The sequence below is a fragment of the Microcaecilia unicolor genome, chromosome 2, assembly GCF_901765095.1.
Source record: "Microcaecilia unicolor chromosome 2, aMicUni1.1, whole genome shotgun sequence".
In the NCBI taxonomy this organism is placed as follows: domain Eukaryota; kingdom Metazoa; phylum Chordata; class Amphibia; order Gymnophiona; family Siphonopidae; genus Microcaecilia; species Microcaecilia unicolor.
This window is the reverse complement of record NC_044032.1, coordinates 5,711,377-5,738,550: the sequence shown is the minus strand read 5'-3', so window position 1 is coordinate 5,738,550 and position 27,174 is coordinate 5,711,377. Positions and strand designations below refer to the sequence as shown.

At 44.8% G+C, this 27,174-nt stretch overlaps 1 protein-coding gene across 1 annotated transcript in view; it reads left to right on the top strand.

Annotated features, from left to right (window-relative positions):
* Nucleotides 1–27,174, top strand: part of LOC115461771 — a 123,189-nt gene that overhangs the window by 60,661 nt on the left and 35,354 nt on the right. Inside the window, exons 5-6 of the mRNA XM_030191816.1 lie at nucleotides 480–578; nucleotides 24,523–24,660. Coding sequence (XP_030047676.1) covers nucleotides 480–578; nucleotides 24,523–24,660 — 237 coding nt within the window. The remainder of the gene's footprint in view (nucleotides 1–479; nucleotides 579–24,522; nucleotides 24,661–27,174) is intronic.

Here is a 27,174-nt window from a genome sequence, read left to right as displayed (position 1 = left end):
TGATCCAAAGAGTTAGTCAGTGGTCAGGACTTGATAAGGGAGACAATGGTTACACTAGTATTGTACTAGCTTCTTTTACTGTGAACTGCACAGAACCAGATGTCTGTGTGACAGCGGTATACAAAACTTTTATAGTATTGTACTGTATTTTATATAAATATTTTTAAAAATAATCAGATGAGAGGAAGGGGAGAATCTTATGAACTTTATAGAGTAAGAAGCCTAGAGAGGTCTAGATAATGGAGGAATTAGGCAAAAGTGGGGAAGGAGAAGATGAAACTGAGGTAGACAGTTATGAAAACAAAAGATTAGAGGGATGTCTTTGAAACAGTGAAAGTAACAGTCAAAAGATATCAATGCATTGTGTATGAACAGAAAGAGAGAAGAGCAGGAATTATGGCTCCTTACTTGACTAAATAAGAGATGATAAACTGATTTATTCAAGAGTCTTCTTTAGTTTTCTCTCTTTTATTTGCCAGGGTTCTCAGTCCTCAAAATCTGTGTGTCACACATTTTACTCATCCTGCTGGTGGCCTGTGTCTGTCTGCTAGCAACAAGCATAGCATTGGGAGTACAACGTAAGTAACGGACTCAGCTTTGTAGCTATTATTATCCTGCTTTCATGATAGGGAGGAATACAAATAATATAAATTAGTTTAAAGCAATGGATTATCACTGTACTTCTGCAACCCTTTTTGCCCATTGAACATTGTAATGGGTTACTTTTAGTATAATTTACATTTTCTAGGGAGGTCAGGGCTGGGATCAGTGGGTACTGCACAGTAATCTGCTCATTCAGCACTCTTCTTTAATCAAGTAGAGAGGTGTGGTAGCCGTGTTAGTCCACTCTTAAAGGTTATCAATAGAATTCAAACAAAATAAAACATGGAAAAGAAAATAAGATGATACCTTTTTTATTGGACATAACTTGATACATTTCTTGATTAGCTTTTGAAGGTTGCCCTTCTTCGTCAGATAGGAAATAAGCAAATGTGGTAGCAGATAGTATATATGAGAGAAACATCAAAGCATTACTTTGACAGTCTGACAGAGTGGGAGGGTGGGGGTATGCATGGGGACATCAAAGCATTTCATTGATATTCTAACAGGATGGGTGTTGGTAGGTGAGAGGAGGGTAATAAACAGAGAAATAAACAGAGAAATACAGCTTTATGGTTTATAATGAGTTAGAAAACCCAGATCCTTATTAAGTCCTGTTTGTTGGGTGTCAAAATATTCAATCATTCTTATTTCAAAGGTCTTACGTTCCTGTATTGTTTTAAAATTACCTTTCAGTATTCTTACTGTGAAATCACTGGTGCAGTGTTCTGGTCTTGTGAAGTGTTGGCCCACAGGGGTGGGGGCTTGACTGGCACCGGCTAGTATTTTCATGTGATGTCTGTGCAGATTGAATCTTGTCTTAAGCATCTGGCCTGTTTCTCCAATATAGCATCCTTCGTTACATTTCTTACACTGAATGATATATACCACACTGGAAGATGAGCATGTAAAATAGTCCTTTATGTTGAATATTTTTCCTTTGTGAATGACTGTGGGGTCTTGTGAAATGTTTTGGCATAGTTTGCAGCTGGCTGTGTTACACGGAAACGTGCCCTTTTCTTTTTCCATCTGTGTTGGAAGTTTACTTCTGATCAGCTTGTGTTTTAAATTTGGTGGCTGTCGGAAGGCCAGCGCTGGTGGGGATGGGAATATCTCTTTCAGTAATTCATCTTCCTGGAGTAGGGGCTTTAGGTCTCTTATGATTTTCCTCAGTTTTTCCAGCTCTGGGTTGTATGTCACTACAAGGGGAATTCTGTTGGTGGCTTTTTTTTTCTTTGTACTGTAGCAGATTTTCCCTGGGTGTTTTGAGGGAGGAGGCAATATTCTTGGAGATTATTTTGGGGTTGTAGCCTTTCTGTTTGAAGGATGCAGTCAGGGTTTCAAGGTGTCTGTCTCTATCCTCTGGGTCCGAGCAGATACGGTGGTATCTTGTGGCTTGGCTGTAAATAATGGATCTTTTTGTATGTGAAGGGTGGAAGCTGGAGTTGTGGAGGTAGCTGCATCTGTCTGTGGGTTTCTTGTATATAGATGTTTGTATACAGCCATCATTGATTGAGACTGTGGTGTCCAAATTTGGACCGAATTCAAATTATTATCAGAAGACCTCATCTCTGAAACACTTAAACGATTTGCTAAATCCTACTGCAAACTAGACAAATGCCCAAACAACCTCATGAAATCAGCTCCTCGGCAATTTGTAATAGACCTAACCAACCACGTAAACTTCATGCTACAAAACGGACTCTTCCCAAAGGAAAAAGGAAAAATCTTACTCACCCCAATACCCAAAGATACAAAGAAAAGCGCAAGTGAAATAACCAATTACAGACCAGTAGCATCCATACCACTAATAACCAAAATAACCGAAGGGATGGTAACAAAACAACTTACAAACTATTTAAACAAGTTCTCAATACTGCATGATGCCCAATCAGGATTCCGATCGAACCACAGCACAGAAACAGTACTAATTACCCTAATGACTAAATTCAAACAAATAATCGCAACCGGCAACAACATACTTCTCCTACAATTCGACATGTCAAGTGCCTTTGATATGGCTGACCACGGAATTCTATTGCACATACTTGAATACTTTGGCATCGGAGGAAATTGGTTCAAGGGGTTCCTAACCCTGCGTTCATATCAAGTCACATCAAAGTCAAATACGTCCGCTTCATGGATACCTGAATGTGGAGTACCGCAAGGATCACCCCTCTCACCAACCATTTTCAACATAATGATGATCCCATTGGCAAAACTCTTATCAAATCATAACCTCAACCCATATATATACGCCGACGATGTAACAATATACATCCCTTTCAAACAAGATATCAAAGAAATATCCAACGAAATCAACCAAAGTCTACACATCATGAACACCTGGGCAGATGCATTTCGACTGAAACTAAACGCGGAAAAAACTCAATGCCTAATACTCACCTCCCAATACAACACGAATGAATTTACCACCTTACACACACCAAAACTAAACCTTCCAATCTCAGAAACTTTAAAAATCCTTGGAGTCACTATTGATCGCCACCTAACACTCGAAACCCATGCAAACAACACAACCAAAAAGATGTTCTACTGCATGTGGAAACTGAAAAGAATAAGACCATTCTTCCCAAGATCCGTCTTTCGCATCCTAGTGCAATCTCTCCTACTCAGCCATCTGGATTACTGCAATTCACTATACGCAGGTTGTAAAGAGCAAATACTGAGGAGACTTCAAACAGCCCAGAACCCAGCAGCCAGACTCATCTTCGGAAAACCAAAATACGAAAGTGCAAAACCCTTACGAGAGAAGCTACACTGGCTCCCACTCAAGGAACGCATTACTTTTAAAGTATGCACATTAGTCCACAAAATCATCCACGGTGAAGCTCCAGCCTACATGTCTGACTTAATAGACCTACCACCCAGGAACGCTAAAAGATCATATATTATCTTTATTTATTATTTTAAATATAATTAACAAGGATACCCTTGTATTAGAAATACAGGCAAGAAAATTTATACATGAACATAACCATATCTTCAAAATTATTACAATGTAATCAATTATTTGAAGCATCGAATAAAGAAGAAAAATTCAATATACAAATATAATAATTTAGCCTTTCTTAGACCCCTTGTCTTAAGAGGGGGAAAAGAATTTAAAGAAGTTATTAGGAATAACTAAAACAAACAAGGCTGCCTATACTCCAAGTCTATTTATACATTATCTCAGTTGTTTCAGTTCCAGAAACGATTTTAGATGTTCCGGCAAAAAATAGGTATATTTTGTTTGACCCAGCTTAACTATACACTTACATGGATACGCCAAAAAGAAAGAACCCCCAATATCAATTGTCTTTTGTTTCAGAGCAAGAAAAGCTTTCCTTCTTTGTTGAGTTTGTTTAGTTACGTCTGGATAAATCCAGACTTTAGAGCCACAAAATTGGGCTTTAGTATTTCGAAAATATAGTCTTAGGATGGTATTATAGTCTTGCTCAAAAACCAGTGATACAATCAATGTAGCTCTGTCAATTATTGTGTCAGTAGATTGTTCCAATATGTCAGATATATTCTGTAAATCAGGAATATCTTTTTCTTCTACACCTCTTAATTCTCCTCTAGATCTAGCTTTGATGTCCCCATGCATACTTCCTACCCACCCCCATCCTCCCACCCTGTCAGACTGTCATAGCAATGCTTGAATGTTCTCACTTATATACACTGTCAGCTAGCACATTTGCTTATTTCCGATCTGACGAAGAAGGGCAACCTTCGAAAGCTAATCAAGAAATGTATTAAGTTATGTCCAATAAAAAAGGTATCATCTTATTTTCTTTTCCATGTTTTATTTTGTTTGATTTCTATTGATATCCTCTAGATCTAGGAATAAAGTAAAGCTTATTAACCGGGGGGATGGCCTCAAGAGGAATTCTTAATATTTCATTCAAATATCTTCGAAGTGTGTCCATCGGAGTTACCCCAGTTAAAATAGGAAAACTTAGGAAACGGAGATTGAGGCGTCTATTATAGTTTTCAATCTGTTCCACTCTCCTTCTTATATCTGTATTATCTTTGACAACTACATTTAAAATCTTTAATTGAGTCCATTTCTTTTTGAAGTGTTGCTACTTGGTTTAAGAAATCTGCTTTCACAGAATCTACAGTTAGTTTTAAACCTTCCAATTTTGCGTCAAGATTTCCTACATCACCTGAGGTCTTCTGAATTGTTGAGTCAATCCGGATTAACATCCCCCATACCGTTTCCAGTGTCACCTCCGTTTTCTTTGCTGAAGGAGTTCCATCTCCCTCAGCATTCTGCGCCGCCTGTTGCGTGCCTGGGTCCTCTCTGGTCGCCCCTACCGACACGCTTCCGGAGTCAGTGGGGTTTCCCTCCAGGGCCGCTCTTGACGCTGGACACGGAGGTGCCGTTGAGAAAGATGGTGGACAGGGAGGTTTCTTCTCCCAGCGGGGACGCCGCTTCTCCCGGAATCCCCGCTATGGGGTCCTCTCCCTGCAAGTTCCTGGAGACACCGGGGTAGAATCGCTCCAATGTCGGCTGGAGCGGCGAAGGCGCTGAAGTAGGTAGAGGAACCGATCTCAGCGTTCCCTTTCTTTTAGAGTGTGGCATTTTGAGGAAATAATTATTGTAGCTCAAAACCGATCAGAGCGTCTTCTCACCAAACCGGTCAGGCAGCCATCTTGGTTCCCCCTCGGCCACCTAGACCCTAAAAGATCATCTCGAACTTTCCTTAACCTCCACTTCCCTAATTGCAAAGGCATAAAATACAAGGCGCTACACGCATCAACCTTTTCTTACATAAGCACGCAATTCTGGAATATACTACCGCGCAACTTGAAAACAATCCACGAACTAACCAACTTCCGCAAATTACTAAAGACTCATCTCTTTGATAAAACTTACTGTAAGGATCAATAGACATGAAGTCCACACTTACTGTTCCAGAAATACACCAATACATTCTTTTCTGAACTCTCATCTCCCGTAATTTTATCACACTAAAACCTTCACTCACAAAAAATGTTATACCGAATGTTCATTTACTAAGGTTCTATTACCCTATTAATTTCCTGTTGTCTCTTTCCATTGTTCCATTGTTCTTTTCCTTGTCCTATTCCCTAATGATACCTCGACTCTGCCTTCGCTTAAATTCTCACAATGTAATCCATAACTGAATTGTAACAAATTGTATTTCCATTATTTACAATGTATTGTAAGCCACACTGAACCCGCAAATAGGTGGAAAAATGTGGGATACAAATGCAATAAAATAAATAAATAAATTAAATAAATCTCCTTATCCCTTTGCCCTGCAATATAAGTCTACCAGATGTTTGGCAAGCAAATCTGGAATACATGTGTAATCCCCTGTTAAGGTGAGGATTATTAAAAGAGTAAATCCCTGTGGGGAGTGACTGGGAAGTCCCTGGGTGGGACGAAGCCCAGCCTAAGGGGAGTGTTTCTGAAATAAAATGTGAAGAGAAAGTGCCCTGAAACGGAAGAGTGATAAGAGGGGAGTAGTTAGAAGGAGATAAAAAGAAGTGTTACTATTTGCCCTTTAAAGGGGTCTTTGTGCTTTGGTTGCCTGATTGTCCCCTGCCACTGACCTGGAGGAGTAAAGGGAAATCCCAATTTAGGAGAAACAAAACCATTTGGCTGTAAAAAAAAGTTGTGGCTCAGCAAAGCGGCAACTGTGAGGAGGAGAGCTACAGGTGGGCAGAGGAGAGACCCAGTCTGTGGGATAGGAGCCAAGGAGTGTCCATCCAAGGACCAGGGTAAATCAATGCAAAGGTCACCTTGGAGGGAGATCAGGCCAGGAGCGTCTGGACCTGTAAAAGTGAGGAGCACAGCCTTTAGGACAATATTCTCTGGGATAGGCATGGACAGGAGCCCTTGAAAGAAAGTGCCCCTTTAAATATACCTGAGGAGAATAACAGAAGTCTGGGATTGAGTTGTGCTGGAGTTTATTAAGTGACTGTGAAGAAGGTTAAAGTCTGCTTGTTGCAGAGGTTGCAATAAACCCTTCGGAGTGCCCTGTAGTTGGAGTATTTGGAAAATCGAGTTAGGAGACATAATTTGAGACTGCTCAACTTTCCCAGGTCGCCTTTGATTTCACCTGTAGACATGGTTAAAAAATATTTTATTGAAATCCTGGGAATGTCAGGTGATTCTTTACCACCTATAACTCAAGCCCAGTATTTGCTGGTCTCGGGGAAATTACCTGATAAGATCCTTCCAGATCAAGCTGATGGAATGAACCTCACATCCTTTTTGGAATCATCATAGTAACATAGTAAATGCCGGGAGCTCCGGGGCGTCGAGAGAAGTGAGCAACCGAGAAGCGTCGACGTCGAGAGGACCGCTCCCCCTCCATACAGGAGGTGCCGATACGTTGATCTCGTGGAAGCCCGATACCTCCTCCCGAGCCTCGACAGATTATGCCACCGGCTGTTCCACCAACCCCGCAGCCTTTTCCGATGGCGGCTCTTGACAAACGCATCCGGGCCCTGCTTCCAGAGCTTCTGGAGGGATTGCTATGCCAGTCTACTTCGGTGTCGGGGGTGCTTGTGCCTTCCGTGCCGCTGACTGCAGCGGCGTCTGGCCCTTCTCCTGCAGAGAGCTCCTAAGCCTTGGTGCCGCCTGCGGCATCGACGTCTGCTGCCACCCTGGTTGACTCCCCTTCGACGTCAGTGGAGGAAGCTTCACCGCAGTCTAGGCAGGCGTCGACTTCTCGACATTGCCATCGAGGACATCGTTCCTCGGCGTCGAGGCAGGCTCAGTCTCGGAGTGCCCTGAGGGAGGTCTTATCCGATACTGAAGAGGAGCGTTCGTGGGAGTCAGAGGAAGACCCCAGGTACTTTTCTTATGATGAGTCCTTTGGGATTCCCTCTGAAACTTCCCCTCCACCAGAAAGGAGACTATCTCCACCGGAGACTCTGTCCTTTACATCATTTGTCCGGGAAATGGCTACGGCTACTCCTTTCCCTATGGAGGTTGAGGATGAGCCCAGGGCTGAGATACTCGATGTCCTGGATTATCCTTCTCCACCTAGAGAGGCTGTGACGGCTCCTCAACATAAGGTAATGAAGGAAGTCCTTATGCGGAACTGGTCTTTCCCTCTGTCTGGCCCTGTGGTCCCGAAGAAAACTGAATCCCAGTATCAGATCCACGGTGAACCTGGATTGATGAGGGCTCAGTTACCCCACAATTCCATGGCCCCCAAGAGAGCCACTAGAGACTATGCTTCAGTGCCCCCAGGTAGAGAAGCTAGGACTCTTGATTCTTTTGTGGCTGAGGGGAGATATGATAGAGGTCTATAAAATAATGAGTGGAGTTGAACGGGTAGATGTAAAGCGTCTGTTCACGCTTTCCAAAAATACTAGGACTAGGGGGCATGCGATGAAGCTACAATGTAGTAAATTTAAAACGAATCGGAGAAAATTTTTCTTCACTCAACGTGTAATTAAACTCTGGAATTCATTGCCAGAGAATGTGGTAAATGTGGTTAGCTTAGCGGAGTTTAAAAAAGGTTTGCACGGCTTCCTAAAGGAAAAGTCCATAGACCATTATTAAAAACAAGCAGACCCTCCTTACACAGTGATCTTCACTATTTTTGTGGGGGCCACACTGACAAAAATGTTAGCCAGGAAAGTGCTGGGTAAAGCAGATGGTCCCCACAGTCCTGAGCATTAATGGACGGGGGAGGGAAGATAAGAACATAATAGCCATACTGGGTTAGACTAATGGTCCATCTAGCCCAGTATCCTGGTTTCATCGGTGGCCAATCCAGGTCGCAGGTACCTGGCAGAATCCCAGATAGTAGCAAGATTTATTCTGCTGATCCCAGGGCAAGCAGTGGTATCCCCTATGTCTATCTCGATGGCAGACTATGGACTTTTCCTCCAGGAACTTGTCCACACCTTTTTTAAACCCAGATAAACTAACTGCTGTAACAACATTCTCTGGCAACAAGTTCCCTCTCTAATGATGAAGCTAGTGCAACTGCTTAGGCACACTTAGAGCAATGTGCTTAAATAAAATGAAGTTTGGTTCTCCTGACTATCTCTCAGCCCATCTTGTCTCTCCCAATGCACATTTCCCCCAAAACTCTCTTCCCCCAATGCACATTTTTCCCCAACTCTTGCACTATCCATGCTCTGTTCTCTTCCAGCCTAATGGGGCTGTCAGTGAGCTTTATCTGTGTGGTGTTCAAGCTTTCATTGATAACGCTGTCTTGAAAAACTAGCATGAGAGTTTTGCAAAAACAACGTACGACCACCTAAGTTTCCAGAAAGAACTAAAAACAAACCTGTTTAAAAAGGCATACCCCACCAACCCAACATAAAAACCCAAGTCCCTGCGACACTGCAAAACCAAAGACTGTAATGGACACACTTTAACCTCATCCCCTCTCCCTACCTTCCCACTATGTATCTACCAAACACGATCCTTCTTACCATCAATAACACCTGTATTTGTTCACACTGCAACTGGCGAACACCGTTACGGTACCATGTAAGCCACATTGAGCCTGCAAATAGGTGGGAAAATGTGGGATACAAATGAAACAAAATAAATAAAAAAATGGACTTGGGGAAAATCCACTATTTCTGGGATAAGCAGTATAAAATGTTTTGTACATTTTTGGGATCTTGCCTGGTAGTTGTGACCTGGATTGGCCACTGTTGGAAACAGGATGCTGGGCTCAATGAACCTTTGGTCTTTCCCAGTATGGCAATACTTACGTACTTATCCTGGATCATTCGGTCCAGCAGCGGATGGCGGATGTTCCTTGCCGGGGGGATAACCCTTTTGGTGAGAAAGTAGAGGATCTAGTTGACCAGATCAAGAAGCACAATGATGCTATGGATTCTCTCTCCCTCCAGGCGTCTTCTGCTACTACCTCCTCGTCTAGGAGGTTTTTTGGCGGGAAGAGGAGTGCTCCCTATTCCTATGCTAGGCGTAGGTACATTCCTGCTTCTCGGCAGCCTGCCCAGGCTCAGTCCCAGTGCGCTCGTTCTCGTCATCAGCGTGCACCTAAGGCCACTGTGGCTCCCCAGCAAAAGCAAGGGACGGGCTTTTGACTGGCTCCAGTTCAGCATAGCCTCAGTAAATGTGTCCATACCGGACGACTTGCCGGTTGGGGGGAGGTTAATGCTTTTTCTCCAAAGGTGGCCTCTTATATCCTCCGACTGGTGGGTTCTTCAAATTGTCCGCTTAGGATAGACCCTCAATCTGGAATCCAAGCCTCCAAATTGCCCACTGGGAGTTCACTCCTACAACTCCCAGCACAAGCAGGGACTTGCAGAGGAACTCTCCGCCCTTCTACAGGCCCAAGCGGTCAAACCCGTTCCACCAGGGGAAGAAGGGCTGGGATTCTATTCCAGGTACTTCCTTGTGCAAAAGAAAACAGGGGGGATGCGTCCCATCCTAGACCTAAGGGCCCTGAACAAATATCTTATCCGAGAAAAGTTCAGGATGGTTTTCCTAGGCACCCTTCTTCCCATGATTCAGGAAAACGATTGGCTATACTCTCTGGACTTAAAGGATGCTTACACACACCTCTCGATACTTCCAGCTCACAGGAAGTGTCTTCGATTTCGGCTGGGAACACAGCACTTTCAGTACCATGTACTGCCTTTTGGCCTCGCGTCTGCGCCCAGGAGTGTTTACAGAATGTCTAGCTGTAGTCGCAGCTTCGCTACTCAGACTGGGAGTGCATGTTTTTCCTTATCTCGACGATTGGCTGGTGAAGAGCACCTTGAAGGAAGGTGATCTGGAGTCCATGCAAATGACTATTCAGGTGCTGGAGCTACTGGGGTTCGTCACAAATTATCCCAAGTCCCATCTCACCCCAGTCCAAAAATTGGAATTCATTGGAGCTCTGCTGAACTGTCAGACAGCTCGAGCTTATCTCCCCGAGCAAGGGCGGACAACCTTCTGTCCCTGGTGTCCATGGTTCGAGCGTCTCAGCAGGTCACGGCTCAGCAGATGTTGAGACTTCTGGGGCACATGGCCTCCACAGTTCATGTAACGCCCATTGCACGTCTACATATGAGATCAGCTCAATGGACCCTAGCTTCCTAGTGGTTTCAAGCTGCGGGGGATCTAGAGGATGTAATCCAACTGTCCACCGACTTTCGGAATTCTCTTCAGTGGTGGATGATTTGATCCAGTTTGACCATGGGGTGACCATTCCAAGTTCCTCAGCCATGAAAAGTGCTGACAACGAATGCATCTCTCCTGGGGTGGGGAGCTCATGTAGATGGGTTCCACACTCAAGGAGCCTGGTCCTTTCAGGAAAAAGGTCTGCAGATCAACCTCCTGGAATTAAGAGCGATCTGGAATGCTCTAAAGGCTTTCAGAGATCGGCTGTCCAACTGAGTAATCTTAATTCAGACAGACAATCAGGTTGCCATGTTTTACACCAATAAGCAGGGGGGCACCGGATCTTGCCCTCTTTGTCAGGAAGCCTTCCAGATGTGGCGTTGGGCTTGCCATCACGGCATGTTTCTCCAAGCCACTTATCTGGCAGGAGTAAACAACAGTCTGGCCAACAGGTTGACCAGGATAATGCAACCTCACGAGTGGTCACTGAGCATGGTCATAGTCCGCAAGATCTTCCGAGCATGGGGCACCCCCTCAGTGGATCTTTTTGCCACTCATCAATCACAAGCCTGTTCCAGGCTTCAGGCATATGACAGACTAGCATCAGATGCCTTTCTTCTACATTGGGGGACATGCCTTTTGTATGCGTATCCTCCCATACCTCTAGTAGGGAAGACTTTACTGAAACTCAAGCAAGACTGTGGAACCATGATCCTGATTGCACCCTTCTGGCCACATCAGATTTGGTTCCCTTTTCTTCTGGAGTTGTCCTCCGAAGAACAGTGGAGATTGGAGTGTTTTCCAACACTCAGAACGAGGGGTTGCTTCTACTTCCCAACCTCCAGTCACTGGCTCTCACGGTCTGGATATTGAGAGCTTAGAATTTGCCTCCTTGGGTCTTTCAGAGGGTGTCTCCCGAGTCTTGCTTGCTTCAGAAAAGATTCCACAAAGAGATGTTACTCCTTCAAATGGAGGAGGTTTGCCCTCTGGTGTGACAGTGTCACTGTCTGTCACTAGATCCTGGATCGTGAGCCCTTGAGCCCAGGCCACACACTGTAGGGCAAACTAGGGAAGGCCTGGGGTGGACCGAGCCAACACTAACACTGTAACAGACTACAGGGTACTCACCCTGGACTCCAAGCACCCGAGCAGAGAGGCAGAACCCCTCAAAGGATAGGAAACTTCAGGACACGTATGGCCTGCACCCACAGACCCGGCTGCACCCAGCTACCGGATGCGGAGCCACCAGAACGGCTGGCCCCCACAGGTACTATACGGTTGATGCAGGAACGCAGATACCGGAGCAGCTTCGCCAGTCTTCACTTGCACTTAGCCACTGTCCCCCAGAAGTTGAGCCCCTGGGTTCAAGTGGCCGGCAGGACTTAGGTTAGCAGCAGCAGCAGTAGTATCCAGCAAAGCTGCACCAGACTGATGGTGGGGCAGATCCGGCAGGACCCAGCCCTGCCGGGCAAGGAGTCCTGAGCGAAAAAGGAATACAAGCAAGAACACAGACTACTAAGCACAGAAACCCACAAACAGCAGACACAGAGACCGAGGGGTTAACACAGCACACTCAGAGATGAAACCTCAACCAGTAGGAGTAAACAAACACATTAACTAAGCAAACAAATTGAAATAACACAGAAGGCAGGTACTAACCTCCACCAGAGAACACGGCTCAGCTGCAGGTGAAAGACAATTAACCCCACGCTGACAAATACAAACAATGAGACAACCAGCACTTCAAGACAGAGAGAAAGAAAACAGCGCCCTCCCATACACAAAGCCAGTACACAGGGAAAAGGCAGGTGAGAAGCTAAGCAGGAGATTCCTAACGCTAAGTGGAGTGGAGTGGAGGAGTGGCCTAGTGGTTAGGGTGGTGGACTTTGGTCCTGGGGAACTGAGGAACTGAGTTCGAGTCCCACTTCAGGCACAGGCAGCTCCTTGTGACTCTGGGCAAGTCACTTAACCCTCCATTGCCCCATGTAAGCCGCATTGAGCCTGCCATGAGTGGGAAAGCGCGGGGTACAAATGTAGCAAAAATAAAAATAAGCAGCGTTTACCTGAAAGTGCAAGTAAAAATAGTCCCAGGATACTGAGTCAGTAGCTGCAGACCTCAGCTACCACCCAGCTGACCAATAGCAAGCAAGCCCCCCCCCAGCTACCCTAGCAGAGAGATCCCTAGCCCCTCCCTAGCCCTAGCAGAGTGGAACCAGCCTCCCTCAGCCTGCTAGCAAAACATAACAGACAGCAAGGCCCTAGATCCTCTTTCTTGTCCTACACAGACCCTGCTTGAATACCTTCTACACTTGTCAGTCTGGTCTCAAGACCAACTCCGTAAGAATTCACCTTAGTGCAATTAGTGCTTATCATCGCCATGTAGAGGGTAAGCCTATCTCTGGACAGCCTTTAGTTGATTGCTTCATGAGAGGTTTGCTTTTGTCAAAGCCCCCAGTCAAACCTCCACCAGTGTCATGGGATCTCAACGTCGTTCTCACCCAGCTGATGAAAGCACCTTTTGAGCCACTGAATTCCTGCCATCTGAAGTACTTGACCTGGAAGGTCGTTTTCTTGGTGGCTGTTACTTCAGCTCATAGGGTCAGTGAGCTTCAGGCCTTGGTAGTGCATGCACCTTATATCAAGTTTCATCACAACAGAGTAGTCCTCTGCACGCACCCTAAGTTCTTGCCAAAGGTGGTGTCAGAGTTCCATCTGAACCAGTCAATTGTCTTGCCAACATTTTTTCCCTGTCCTCATACCCGCCCTGGCGAAAGCAGTTTGCATACCTTGGACTGCAAGAGAGCATTGGCCTTTTACGTTGAGCGGAAGAAGCCCTTGAGACAGTCCGCCCAGTTGTTTGTTTCTTTCGACCCCAACAGGAGGGGAGTCGCTATTGGAAAATGCACAATCTCCAATTGGCTAGCAGATTGCATTTCCTTCACTTATGCCCTGGGCTGACTCTTGAGGGCCATGTCACGGCTCACAATGTTAGAGCCATGGCTGCGTCAGTGGCTCTCTTAAAGTCAGCCTCCATTGAGGAGATTTGCAAGGCTGCAACGTGGTCATCAGTCCACACATTCACATCTCACTACTGCCTTCAGCAGGATACCCGAAGCGACAGTCGGTTTGGGCAATCAGTGCTCCAGAATCTGTTTGGGGTTTAGAATCCAACTCCATCCCCCCCAGACCCTTTTTTGTTCTGTTCCAGGCTGCGCACTCAGTTAGTTCTTTATGTTTTCAGGTCAATCTATGTTATGTCCTCGCCATTGCGAGGCCCAATTGACTAATGTTCATTGTTTTGAGTGAGCCTGGATTCTAGGGATACCCCACGTGAGAACAAGCAGCCTGCTTGTCCTCGGAGAAAGGGAAGATACTAACCTGTAGCTGGTATTCTCCGAGGACAGCAGACTGATTGTTCTCACAATCCTGCCCACCTCCCCTTTGGAGTTGGTTTCTTATTTATATGCTTTTTGATTTAACTGAGGAGGCACGCTCGAGACAGGCTGGAAGTCGTCCGCGCATGCGCGGTGCACGCTACTCGCGCGCCAGAAGACTCTTGCAAAGTTTTATATTTTTGTTGGAAAAATTTTGCTGTTTCCTGGCCCCACGCAGACGTCGACCCACTTGTGAGAACAATCAGCATGCTGTCCTTGGAGAATACCAACTACAGGTTAGTATCTTCGCTTTTCCAGGATACCCCACTCCTCAAGAGTCCCAGCGGGGCTAAAGGCAACCAAAGACCATGTGCTTTGTGAGACAACTCTTATTACCTTCAAACACCACCCCTACTGTCGCTCGTCCCTCATCCTCAAGAAACATTTCTTTCTGCAACTTACCCATAAATACACACCTGGGCTGGATTCTTGTCCACCCTCATGATTCACTCCCTCCCCCCACTAACTCTGTTCTCACATGTTCTCTTTAATCCCCTTTATAATGGGGGATTACACATATATTGAATAGACACGGTGAAAGCGGAGATCCCTGAGGTACATTGTTAATCTGCACCTCCAGGAGATCATACAGTTTTATTTGCTGCAATCATGGGGTCACAGTCACAAAAACATTGGGAAGCACTGCTCTAGGTGGCATCAGCATTTATTTATTTAAGAAATTTATATCCCGCTGCATCCAAAGTTCTGGGTGGGTTACAGAAAACATACAAAATACCATATACAATAAAAACATACAAAATAAAAACAATATCTAAAAATCACCAATTAAGCAGGATAAATACACATCTGTTCTCCAAGTCCTGGCAGTAGCTCCTCCTATGTAGGCTTCCTATTTACAATAAGGGGGGAGCGGTGGCTAATGCCTTGACGCAGCTGTCTCACAGTCAACCTACAATTCTTCCAGAATCCTTTGAGAAAGAATAGAGGTGTAGTAGCACAAAATATGTCATTGTTATCCAAAATACCATAAACCAGCTCCTCCACAGCCCTTCAGGAGCATTGGCAAGTGGAGAATTGGAAGCAAATAGTATTCCATTAGTTTGTAAAAAGACACCGCAACCTTAATATAAACAAACCAGGCAACTCAATACTAATGTCATGGCCACTGCTGTGCGCAGAAGCCCTGACTCGCCTCCTTGGTTCCGGGACTGGGCCCTGCAGTTTCCTTGGACATTGGGCACTCCTCTCTGCCATGTGAAGTTGTGGATTTGGCCATCCCTAGTGTTCTGGGTTACCCTTTGGCCCAGCATTCTGCCTTCAGCACTGCGCTAGTGGGGGTCAGCCCTCCTAAGCACGCGTGCAGGAAGCACTACTTTTAAAGGGCTAGTGGCGTGAAATTCCAGGAACACCTTCCTGTGATGTCGGAGGCTGTGCCCTTGATAAAGGTGTCTGGGATGCTGCTACCGCACCTTCGCAACAGGTCTCTTGAACCTTGGCCTGCCTCGTCATGTCTCTAATTAATCCTGCTTTGCTGTGTCCCCAGTGCCAGCCCTATCTTGTCTCCAGTGCCAGCGTCAACTTTAGCCTTGCCTTGCCTACCTGCTTCCTAGCACCTGTCTTGCCTTACCTCCAGTCCTGCCTGCTTGCCTTTTCTGGCCTAGTCTATCTGTCTGCCTTGCTTTTTTATCTTAACTGTGTGCCTAGTTTGGCTGACTCAGGGCCCGGCTAACCCTTGGGTTGACTGGGTGGTGCCACCTCGGCTGTTGCCCAAGGGCTCGCCTTTCTCTGAGTTTGTGACAACTAAAAAAAAAATAGGAGTGGCCTAGTGGTTAGAGTGGTGGACTTTGGTCCTGGGGAACTGGGTTCGATTCCCACTGCAGGCACAGGCAGCTCCTTGTGACTCTGGGCAAGTCACTTAACCCTCCATTGCCCCAGGTACAAATAAGTACCTAAGCCACATTGAGCCTGCCATGAGTGGGAAAGTGCGGGGTACAAATAAAAAAAATAATAATAATAAATACCACGTTTAAAGAATACATATGGGCCGTTTTGGTGATTTACAAGTGTAGATACCAGCATTTATAGTTTAGTTATGTGTTGCCATACTGGGACATATCGAAGGTCCATCAAGCCCAGTATCCTGATTCCAACAGTGGCCAATCCAGGTTACAAGTACCTGGCAAGATCCCAAAACAGTAAAATAGATTTTATGCTTCTTATCCTAGAAATAAGCAATGGATTTTCCCCAAGTCCATCTTAATAATGGCCTATGGACTTTTCTTTTAGGAAGCTATCAAAACCTTTTTTAACCCCCGCTAAGCTAACTGCTTTTACCACGTTCTCTGGTAACGAATTCCAGATTTTAATTACATTTTTGTGAGAAATATTTTCTCCTATTTGTTTACTACTTAATTGCTTCATTGTGTGCCCTCTAGGCCTACTCTTTTTGGAAAGAGTAAACAAGCGATTCATGTTCACCTGTTCCATTCCACTCAGTATTTTATAGACCTCTGTCATATCTCCCGTCAGCCATCTCTTCTCCAAGCTTAAGAGCCCTAGCCGCTTTAGCCTTTCCTCATAGGGAAGTTGTCCCATCCCCTTTATCATTTTCATCGCCCTTCTGTGTACCTTTTCTAATTCCATTGTGTCTTTTTTGAGATACGGTAACCAGAATTGCACACATTATTCAAGGTGCAGTTGTACCATGGAGCGATACAAAGGCAATATAACATCCTCATTTTTGTTTTCCATTCAGTTCCTAATAATACCTAACATTCTGTTTGCTTTCTTAGCCTCTGCTGCACACTGAGCAGAGAGGGTTTCAACATATATTCAAATCTGACACTGAAGTGGGGATAAAAGGTTGCTGATTGGCACATCAAAGACATAACAATTAAATATAAACAGATGTTAAGGACAAACATCTACATTTGGAGATGAAGCCGTCCTCCATCTCCTTCACCCCCATGATTTGGTCCATCACCCGGTGTGGATTCTCTGTGTGAAGACCTGGGGTACACACTTTAGGGAATGTAACAATTATGTAGGGCTACCACCCATGGAGTAGAAGATTCTATGGTGGGAGGCTGTTGATCCCTGAGATCTCTACTCACTTCTACTTCCAATGAGTCACAGTCTAGACTAGAGTTTGTTCTGAACCAGAAGAGGTGCTGATATTTAGCAAGAGTTAGTTCACATAACCCCTTCAAGTCATTTTACTGGTTCGCTATCTGCTTTCGCATACAATTCAACTTCTTATTGACTTGCAAGTTCATTCATTCTGCAGCTGCTCAGTATCTCTTCACTCTTATCTCTCCCTACACTCCTCCCCTAGCTCAGTTCATTAGGTAAGTCTCTCTTATCTTCTCCTTTCATCTTGCTGCACTGTTCCTTCCTGAGTCTAAAATATGTCATGCTGTGCCTCTATTCAAATCCAGGTTAAAAACTCACCTTTTGAGGCTACGTTTAACTGTTAACCTCTTATTCACCTGTTATGTACCCACATCTGTTTTAATCATTCTCATAATAAATGTATCTCCCACCGCACCTTCAGAGTCCACTCATCCCGCTATCTGTTGGTGTTCCCCAGGGATCTGTCCTTGGACCCCTTCTCTTCTCAATCTACACCTCTTCCCTGGGCTCCCTGATCTCATCCCATGGTTTCCAGTATCATCTCTATGCTGATGACACCCAGCTGTATCTCTGCACTCCAGACATCACCGCGGAGACCCAGGCAAAGGTATCAGCCTGCTTATCCGACATTGCTGCCTAGATGTCCAACCGCCACCTGAAACTGAACATGTCCAAGACCGAGCTCATCGTCTTTCCACCAAAACCCACTTCTTCTCTTCCTCCACTTTCTATCTCAGTTGATAACACCCTCATCCTCCCCGTCTCATCTGCCCGCAACCTCGGAGTCATCTTTGACTCCTCCCTCTCCTTCTCTGCGCTTATCCAGCAGATAGCCAAGACCTGTCGCTTCTTCCTCTTTAACATCAGCAAAATTCGCCCTTTCCTCTCTGAACACACCACCCAAACTCTCGTCCACGCTCTCATTACCTCTCGCCTTGACTACTGCAACTTACTCCTCACCGGCCTCCCTCTTAGCCCCCTATCCCACCTTCAATCTGTTCAGAACTCTGCTACACGTCTTATATTCTGCCAGAACCGATATACTCATATCACCCCTCTCCTCAGGTCACTTCACTGTCTTCCAATCAGATACCGCATTCAATTCAAGATTCTCCTTCTTACCTACAAATGCACTCAGTCTGCTGCCCCTCACTGCCTTTCTACCCTCATCTCCCCTTACGTTCCCACCCGAAACCTCCGTTCACAGGACAAATCCCTCCTCTCATTACCCTTCTCCACCACAGCCAACTCCAGTCTCCGCTCATTCTGCCTCGCCTCACCCTATGCTTGGAACAACCTTCCCGAGCCCATACGCCAAGCCCCCTCCCTGCCCAAGTCTTTGCTTAAAGCCCACCTCTTCAATGCTGCGTTCGGCACCTAACTTTTTCAGGAAATCCAGACTGTCCCAATTTGACTGCCCCTATCAGACTCACAGTTCACGTGTCCTTTAGATTGTAAGCTCTTTGAGCAGGGGACTGTCCTTCTATGTTAAATTGTACAGCGCTGCGTAACCCTTGTAGCGCTTTAGAAATGTTAAGTAGTAGTAGTAGTAGTAGTAATACCTTCTTTGTCTGTATTGAATAGATTGTAAGCTCTGTCAAGCAGGGACTGTCTCATACCTGTTTGTGTACAGTGCTGTGTACATCTAGTAGCACTATAGAAATGATAAATACAGTACATTCTCGATTATCTGACGTAAATGGGATTGGCCCATTGTCAGATAACTGAAAAATCAGATAATACAGGAAACAATGCAACCTCTTTAAAAATGCACATAAAACATACCTTATATTTAAACAGACAGAGGGGCATAATCGAACGGCGCCGGCCCAATAGATGGCCGGCCATCTATTTGGCCGGCGCCACAAAGAGCAGTCCCAAACTGTATTATCGAAAAAGATGCCGGCCATCTTTCGTTTTGATAATACGGTTGGGGCCGGCCAAATGTCAGAGATGGCCGGGTTTTAGACGGCTGGCATCGGTTTTCGCCGATAATGGAAACCGAAGCCAGCGATCTCAAACCCGGCCAAATCCAAGGCATTTGGTCATGGGAGGAGCCAGTATTTGTAGTGCACTGGTCCTCCTGACATGCCAGGACACCAAAACTCACCAGAAACCCACTGTACCCACATATAGATGCCCCTTTCACCTGTTAGGGCTATGGTAGTGGTGTACAGTTGGGGGTACTGGGTTTTGGTGGGCTCAGCACACAAGATAAGGAAGCAATGGTGAAATGTGTACCTGGGAGCATTTTATGAAGTCCACTTCAGTCCCCCCTAGGGTGCCCTACTGCTGTCCTGAGATGTCAGGGGGTCCAGTGTCCTACATTCCAATGGCTTGATTTTGTGTGTTTTGCACTTGGATATTTTTTTTTTTCTGAAAATGGACCAAAAAACAAAACGTCCAAATCAAAAAACATTGTTCGGAACTGTATTTTCAAAAACAAAAGATAAACGTTTTTCTCTTTTGAAAATTATCTTCTTTCCTATTTGGATTTTGGACGTTTTTTGCAAAATGTCCAAAGTCGGACTTAGACGTCATATCGAAAATTGTCCCTCTATGTGTCCTGAGAGCCTGTTTTTCCACCCAGGAAACCACTTATGATTTGAGACTGTGCTTTTGCAGCAAGAAAACCATGGTCAGATTCTTGTGCACAGTGAGTTTTATGCAGTACACCTATTCCTGTTTGTTTGTTTACATTTACAGCACTTTCTTTATAGTTACTCTCATTCTTAGATCCAGAGAGTTTCCAGTTTTATTTCTGCTTCAAACTGTTATTGACTGGCGAAGAGAAAGCAGTTAGCGCTGCCTGGTTCACACTGCCTGCTGTAGAAGACAACTCATGAGACTGAACATGCAGTATACAAATATGGTTCCCTTGCTCGGCTCTGTATTTTTGTTCACACTGCTTCTGTACAATTCTGAAATACTATCATATACCGCTTTTATATTTGTGCTGTACAAGAAGCAGAATCATGCCTTATACTGTACGATTGTTTTCTATTTTTTTTTTTTGTTGTTGTTGCTGATTAGTGTTAGTGAACAATATTTTTAAGTACAGATACCCTATCCAACTTATTTTCGAAGGAGATCACTGGCCATCTTCCGACACAAATCGGGAAATGACCAATGATCTCCTGAAACCGGCCAAATCGGTATAATTGAAAGCCGATTTTGGCCGGCGCCAAGTGCTTTCCATCGCGGAGCTGGCCAAACTTCAAGGGGGCGTTTCGGTAAGGTAGCGAAGGCAGGACGGGGGCGTGCTTTGAGATGGCCAGCTTCACCCGATAATGGAAAAAAGAAAGCTGGCCTTGACGAGCATTTCGCCAGAGAGGCAGGTTTCAGCACTCTCTATGCCGCATGTGGTGGACTGGTGGGGGTGGGGGTGGGAGAGAACTGGAGCAATGCTGGATTCACGTGGCTGCAGGAGGGATGGGAGAGGGACAGGAAGACAGATATGCTGGATCTGGGCAGGAACAAAGAGATGCCAAACTGGTTGTGGGGAGAGGGGAAGAAATCTGCAGCAAAGTGGAGAGGAAGAGAGTGGAGTGATGATGGCCTGGGGCTGGAGGAGCGGAGGGGAGAGAGAGAGATAGAGACCTGGAACAAAGGGGAAGTGGAAGAGAAGGGACAGATGCTGGATTACGTGGGGGGGGGGGGGGGGGGGAGAGCGAGAGACTGGGCCGGGAGAGAGCGAGAGACTGGGCCAGGGGAGCGCGGAGGGCAGATGCTGAACCAACAGAGGGAGGCAGAGAGAAATATCAGATCATGGAGGGGTCGAGGGGTGCAGGATAATGGGAAGAGAGAAATGTTCCCCCCCCCCCCCCCATATTCATAGAGGAAAGGTATATTGTGATGTATATTTAATGTGAGTATTATTTTTATTTGATTGCATTGTTTGTGTAATAGATAGCACTGTATATTAGGACCAAGTAGGTTAGATTGAGAACAGGAGATGGTACGAGACTATCATGTATTTGCAAGTAGAAAAAGCGACGGTCAAAGCCAGAAGGATTCTTGGGTACATAAAAAGAGGGATGACCAGTAGGAAAAAGGAGGTGATAGTGCCATTGGATAAGTCTCTGGTGAGGCCCCATTTAGAGTGCTGTGTGCAGTTCTGGTGACCGCACCTAAGATATAAACGGGATGGAGTCGGTCCAGAGGGTGGCTACAAAATTAGTAAGTGGTCTTGAACACAAAAAATATAGCGACAGGCTTTATGAACCTCAACATGTATACGCTGGGAGGGAAGAGAGAGAGAGAGAGACAGGAGATATGATACAGACGTTTAAGTATCTCAAGGGCATTCATGTACAGGAAGTGAGCCTTTTTCAACTAAATGAAAACTCTGGAACGAGGGGGCATACGATGAAGTTAAGAGGGAATAGGCTTAGGAGTAATCTAAGAAAGTATTATTTCATGGAAAGGGTGGTGGAAGCATGGAATAGCCGCCTGGTGGAGGTTGTGGAGTCGAGGACTGTGTCTGAATTTAAGAAGGCGTGGGATCGCTTAGGAAAAGGAAGAGTTAAGGGTTACAGAGGATGGGTCATTTGGCCTTTATCTGCCATCATGTTTCTGTCTAGCCCATTATATGGGTAGAAGCCAGCAGGCAGAGATTGCTACCACACTGGTTCAGCCAAAACAATAGGAAACGCTATTGAAAAGATTATTAAAAATAACGGACTGCCTATTCATGGTCCATCTGTAAAAAGTCAACAGCTGTTCCAGTTGGATAGGCAGTGCCTTAAAAGATGGAGGACAAAAATTTTGTTTTGTTTTTTTTTTACTTATTTGACACTTTTTAATTTATTTGAAAGCTTCCCATTTGTAAATATAAATATCATGAAATAAAAACTAGAAGTTTTATATAGTAATACAAGGCCAATTTTCAGTGAGGATATCCTGTTTACTGATGGGTTCGTCTTCACTATTGTTGTAATCTGCCTTGGGAAGCTTGGTGTTATTTATTTATTTATGACATTTATATCCCACATTATCTCAAATAGAATTTAAGTTCAATGTGGCTCACATTATATCAAATTTGGAACTTACAAACCGTTCTGATTACATAGAACAAATTGAATATGATTGCAAATATAAGAAAATTCAATAACAAGTACCTTGAATTCTAGATCAAATAAAGATTGGAAGTAAAATTAAACTGTCCTTTCACACATGGAATCACATCTTCACATCATCTCTTTTGTACAAATGATTATTCTGTTTTGAGCATGTTTCAGGGACAAGTGGTTTTCATAAGTCAAAATAATAAAATTAAATATTTATTTTTCATGCAGATCTCTTATTTGTTTAAACATAACTAAGGGCCCTGTTGACTAAGGTGCGCTAGCATTTTTAGCGCGTGCTAAAAATTAGTGTGCACTAAATGCTAGAGATGCCCATATATTCCTATGGGTGTGTCTAGCTTTTGGCACGCGCTAATCAGCGTGCACTAAAAACACTAGTGCCCCTATAGCGCGGCTTAGTAAACAGGGCCCTAAATGAGCTATAAGCCCCTAATGCAGTCCATTGGTTTTCTTATGTTTTGTCCTTACTACTACTACTTATCATTTCTATAGCACTACTATAGACTGTGGAGGACTTGCAGCCCATATGCTTACCCTCACAGCCTAGTCTGGGGTGACTGCTAGGTCACCCCGATCCTTCCAGGGCCTTCGCTCCAGAAGCCATGTGTCTAATGGCACGTGAAACATCTTCTCTAAATTTTTTATACTTTCTCTCTGCTATTTCTTATGGCTCCAGTACAGTCCCTCTTCTTGGCTCTGCTTCAACTGCGGCCCTGTGTCATGGAAGTTACATTTTTTCCCATACTCCTCACCCTCTTATAGACTTCAGCCTCTTCTTCTACTTCAGTCTCACTGCTTTTCTTCCTACAAAGTTCACTCCATCCATCTATTCACTCCTTTACCTTATTTACCTGCCCATTGTCATACCTCGTCGAGCAAACATTCAATGAAGGCCCTGTACACCCTGGATACTACTAGACAGATGTTAACAGTGCCACTTTCGTTAAAGTATGATAAAGGCAGGAGATAAGAACACCTCAACTCTTTATTGTATACATTTATATTCAGAATTTCATATCGACACTCTTCAAGAACAGGCAGCTGTTGAATAAATGTGTTATCTTTAACATAAAGAGGGGCATTTTTGAAAGAAATGTCCAAGTTGCGATTTGGACGTCCTTGCAAAACGGCGAAATCCAGGGGCGGGGAAACCCGTATTTTTGAAACAAGATGAATGTCTATCTTTGGTTTCAAAAATGTTGTCAGAGACGTCCAAATCCTTAAATTTGGACGTCCCTAGATTTGGATGTCCCTAGATATGGACGTTTCTGACTTTTCAACGATTTTTGACAGCAAAGATTGTCCATGTCAAAAACGTCCAAATGCAAGCATTTGGGCGTGGGAGGAGCCAGCATTTGTAGTGCACTGTTCCCCCTGACATGGTAGGACACCAACCGGGCACCCTAGGGGGCACTACAGTGGACTTCATAAAATGATCCCAGGAACATAGCTCCCTTACCTTGTGTGCTGAGCCCCCCAAAACCCACTACCCACAACTGTACACCACTACCATAGCCCTTACAGGTGATGGGGGGCACCTATATATGGGTAAAGTGGGTTTGTGGCAGATTTTGGAAAGCTCATTGTTTCCTTCACAAATGTAACAGGTAGGGGGGGTATGGGCCTGGGTCTGCCTGTGTGAAGTGCACTTCAGTACCCACTAAAACTGCTCCTGGGAACTGCATGCGCTGTCATGGAGCTGGGTATGACATCTGAGGCTGGCATAGAGGCTGGCACAACATATTTTTAAAGATGTTTTTTGAGGGTGGGAGGGGGTTAATGACCACTGGGGGAGTAACGGGATGTCATCCCCGATTCTCTCCGGTGGTCATCTGGTCATTTCCGTCACCTTTTTGTGCATTATTCATTAAAAAAACACATTCGGGTGAAAACGTCCAAGTGTTCGTCAGGGACGTCCTTGTTTTTTTTTTTCGATTATGGGTCAATGATGTCCAAGTGTTAGGCACACCCAAGTCCCGCCTTCGCTACGCCGCCGACATGCCCCCTTGAACTTTGGACGTCCTTGTGACGGACTGCAGTTGGAGACGTCCAAAATCAGGTTTCAATTATACCTATTTGGACGTCTCTGGGAGAAGGACGTCCATCTTCCAATTTATGTCACAAGATGGACGTCCTCTTTCGAAAATGAGCCCAAAAGTATTCTTAAAATCGATCAGGCTAACAGAAATGTAATTATTATTCTTCTGAATTCCAGTTATGCAGGTTTCTCAGAAGATGTCTGAAGGTCATGAAATCCTGAACAGAAAACTAAAAAATAGTGAAAAAGAACGGGACCAACTGAATTCAGATTTGGCAAAACTGGCAAAAGAGTTTGATGACTGTTCATTAATAGGTATTTTTCTTTTTTATTTTGTAAGTTACGTCTTGGATATTATAAAAACCCATATATATTAGAATTCTGTTCAACAAATATTAGTTAGAACATAAGAATAGCCATACAGGGGCAGACCAGTGGTCCATCTAGCCCAGTATCCTGTTTCCAAACAGTGGCCAAGCCAGGTCACAAGTACCTGGGAGAAACCTAAATTGTGGCAACACTCCATACTACAAATCCCAGGGCAAGCAGTTGCTTCCCATGTCTGTCTCAATAGCAGACTATGCACTTTTCCTCCAGGAACTTGTCCAAACCTTTTTTAAACCCAGATACGCTAACCGCTGTTACTACATCCTCCAGCAAAGAGATCCAGAGCTTAACTATTCACTGAGTGAAAAAATATTTCCTCCTATTTGTTTTAAAAGTATTTCCATGTAACTTCTTTGAGTGTCCTCTAGTATTTGTATTTTTGGAACGAGTAAAAAAATCGATTTCTACTCGTTCTATACCACTCAGGATTTTGTAGACCTCAATCATATCTCCCCTCATCCATCTCTTTTCCAAGCTGAAGAGCCCTAACCTCTTTAGCCTTTCCCCATACGTGAGGAGTTCCATCCCCTTTATCATTTTGTTTGCTCTTCTTTGAACTTTTTCTAATTCCACTATATCTTTTTTGAGATACTGCAACCACAACTAATCGCAACAGTCAAGGTGCTGTTGCACCATGGAGCGATACAGAGGCATTATAGTATTATTCACCATCCCTTTCCTAATAATTCCTAGTATCCTATTTGCTTTTTTGGCCACCGCCACACAATGAGCAGATTTCAGCGTATTATCTACAATGACACCTACATCTTTTTATTCTGCTCCCCAAGGTCGACCCTAGCATCAGGTAACTATAGAAACATAGAAACATGACAGCAGATAAAGGCCAATTGACCCATCCAGTCTGCCCTTCCTCTGTAACCCCCAATTCTACCTGTTCCTAAGCAATCCCACATGCTTATCCCATGCCTTTTTAAATTCTGGAACAGTCCTCGACTCCACCGCCTCCACCACCCTTTCTGTGAAATAATACTTCCTTAGGTTACTCTTCAGCCTATTCCCTCTTAACTTTGTCATATGCCCCCTCATTCCAGAGCTCTCCTTCTTTTGAAAAAGGCTCTCTTCCTGTCCATAAATGCCCTTGAGATATTTAAATGTTTCTATCATGTCTCCTCTCTCCCTCCTCTCTTCCAGCATATACATGTTGAGGTTCATAAGCCTGTCCCTATAATTTTTGCATTCAAGACCGTTTACTAATTTTGTAGTCGCCCTCTGGACCGACTCCATCCTGTTTATATCTTTCCGTAGGTGCGGTCTCCAGAACTGCACGCAGTACTCCAAATGGGGCCTCACCAGAGACTTATACAAGGGCACTATCACCTCCTTTTTCCTGCTGGTCATGCCTCTCTTTATACACCCAAGCATCCTTCTGGCTTTGGCCATCGCTTTTTCTACCTGTTTGAAAGCTTTTAGGTCATCAGACACAATCACCCCCAAGTCCCGCTCTTCCTTCACACACTGAAGCACTTCACCCCCTATACTGTTCCGTTCTCTCGGATTTTTGCGACCCAAGTGCATGACCCTGCATTTTTTGGGATTAAACCTTAGTTGCCAAATATCAGTCCATTCCTCTAGCTTCGCTAGGTCCTTCCTCATGTCATTCACACCCTCCAGGGTGTCCACCCTGTTGCAGAGTTTAGTATCATCTGCAAAAAGACAAACCTTACCAGACAGCCCTTCCGCAATATCGCTCACAAAGACGTTAAAAAGAGCCAGCCCTAGGACCGAGATCCCTGCTGTACTCCACCGTGTCAAAGGCTTTGCTGAAATCCAAGTATACCATATCAAGTGCCCCTCCCACATCCAACTGTTTGGTCACCCAGTCGAAAAAGACAGTCAGATTTGTCTGACACGACCTGCCACTAGTGAAGCCATGCTGCCTCGGGTCTCGCATTCCATGTAGTTCAAGAAATCTCACAATCCTCCTCTTTAGAAGCGTTTCAATTAGCTTACTCACCACCGAGGTCAGACTGATAGGTCTGTAATTCCCAACCTCCTCCTTCCGCTCTTGTGCAGAGGAACCACATTCGCCCTTCTCCAGTCCGCCAGGACCACTCCAGTATCTAAGGAAGCATTGAAGAGGTCTGTCAGAGGAGCTGACAGAACTTCTCTGAGTTCCTTAAGCACCCTCGGGTGTATCCCATCAGACCCCATCGCTCTGTCTACTCTTAGTTTGGCGAGCTCCTCACAAACACAGCCCTCCGTAAACGGGTCTTGGGCTACCATACATCCACCCCCTGTCTTTCATTTGTGAACACAGAGAGTTTAGTTATGCACATGCTTGTGTCTCTTCCTTATGTCCACCCAAACACTGCCCCTGTACACATCTACTGGCAAAGTACATGCTATCAGGTCAAAGCTCATACTTTTATGCTGGTCAGTATTTTATAAGAGGCCATGTATGTGACTATATGGCCACACACA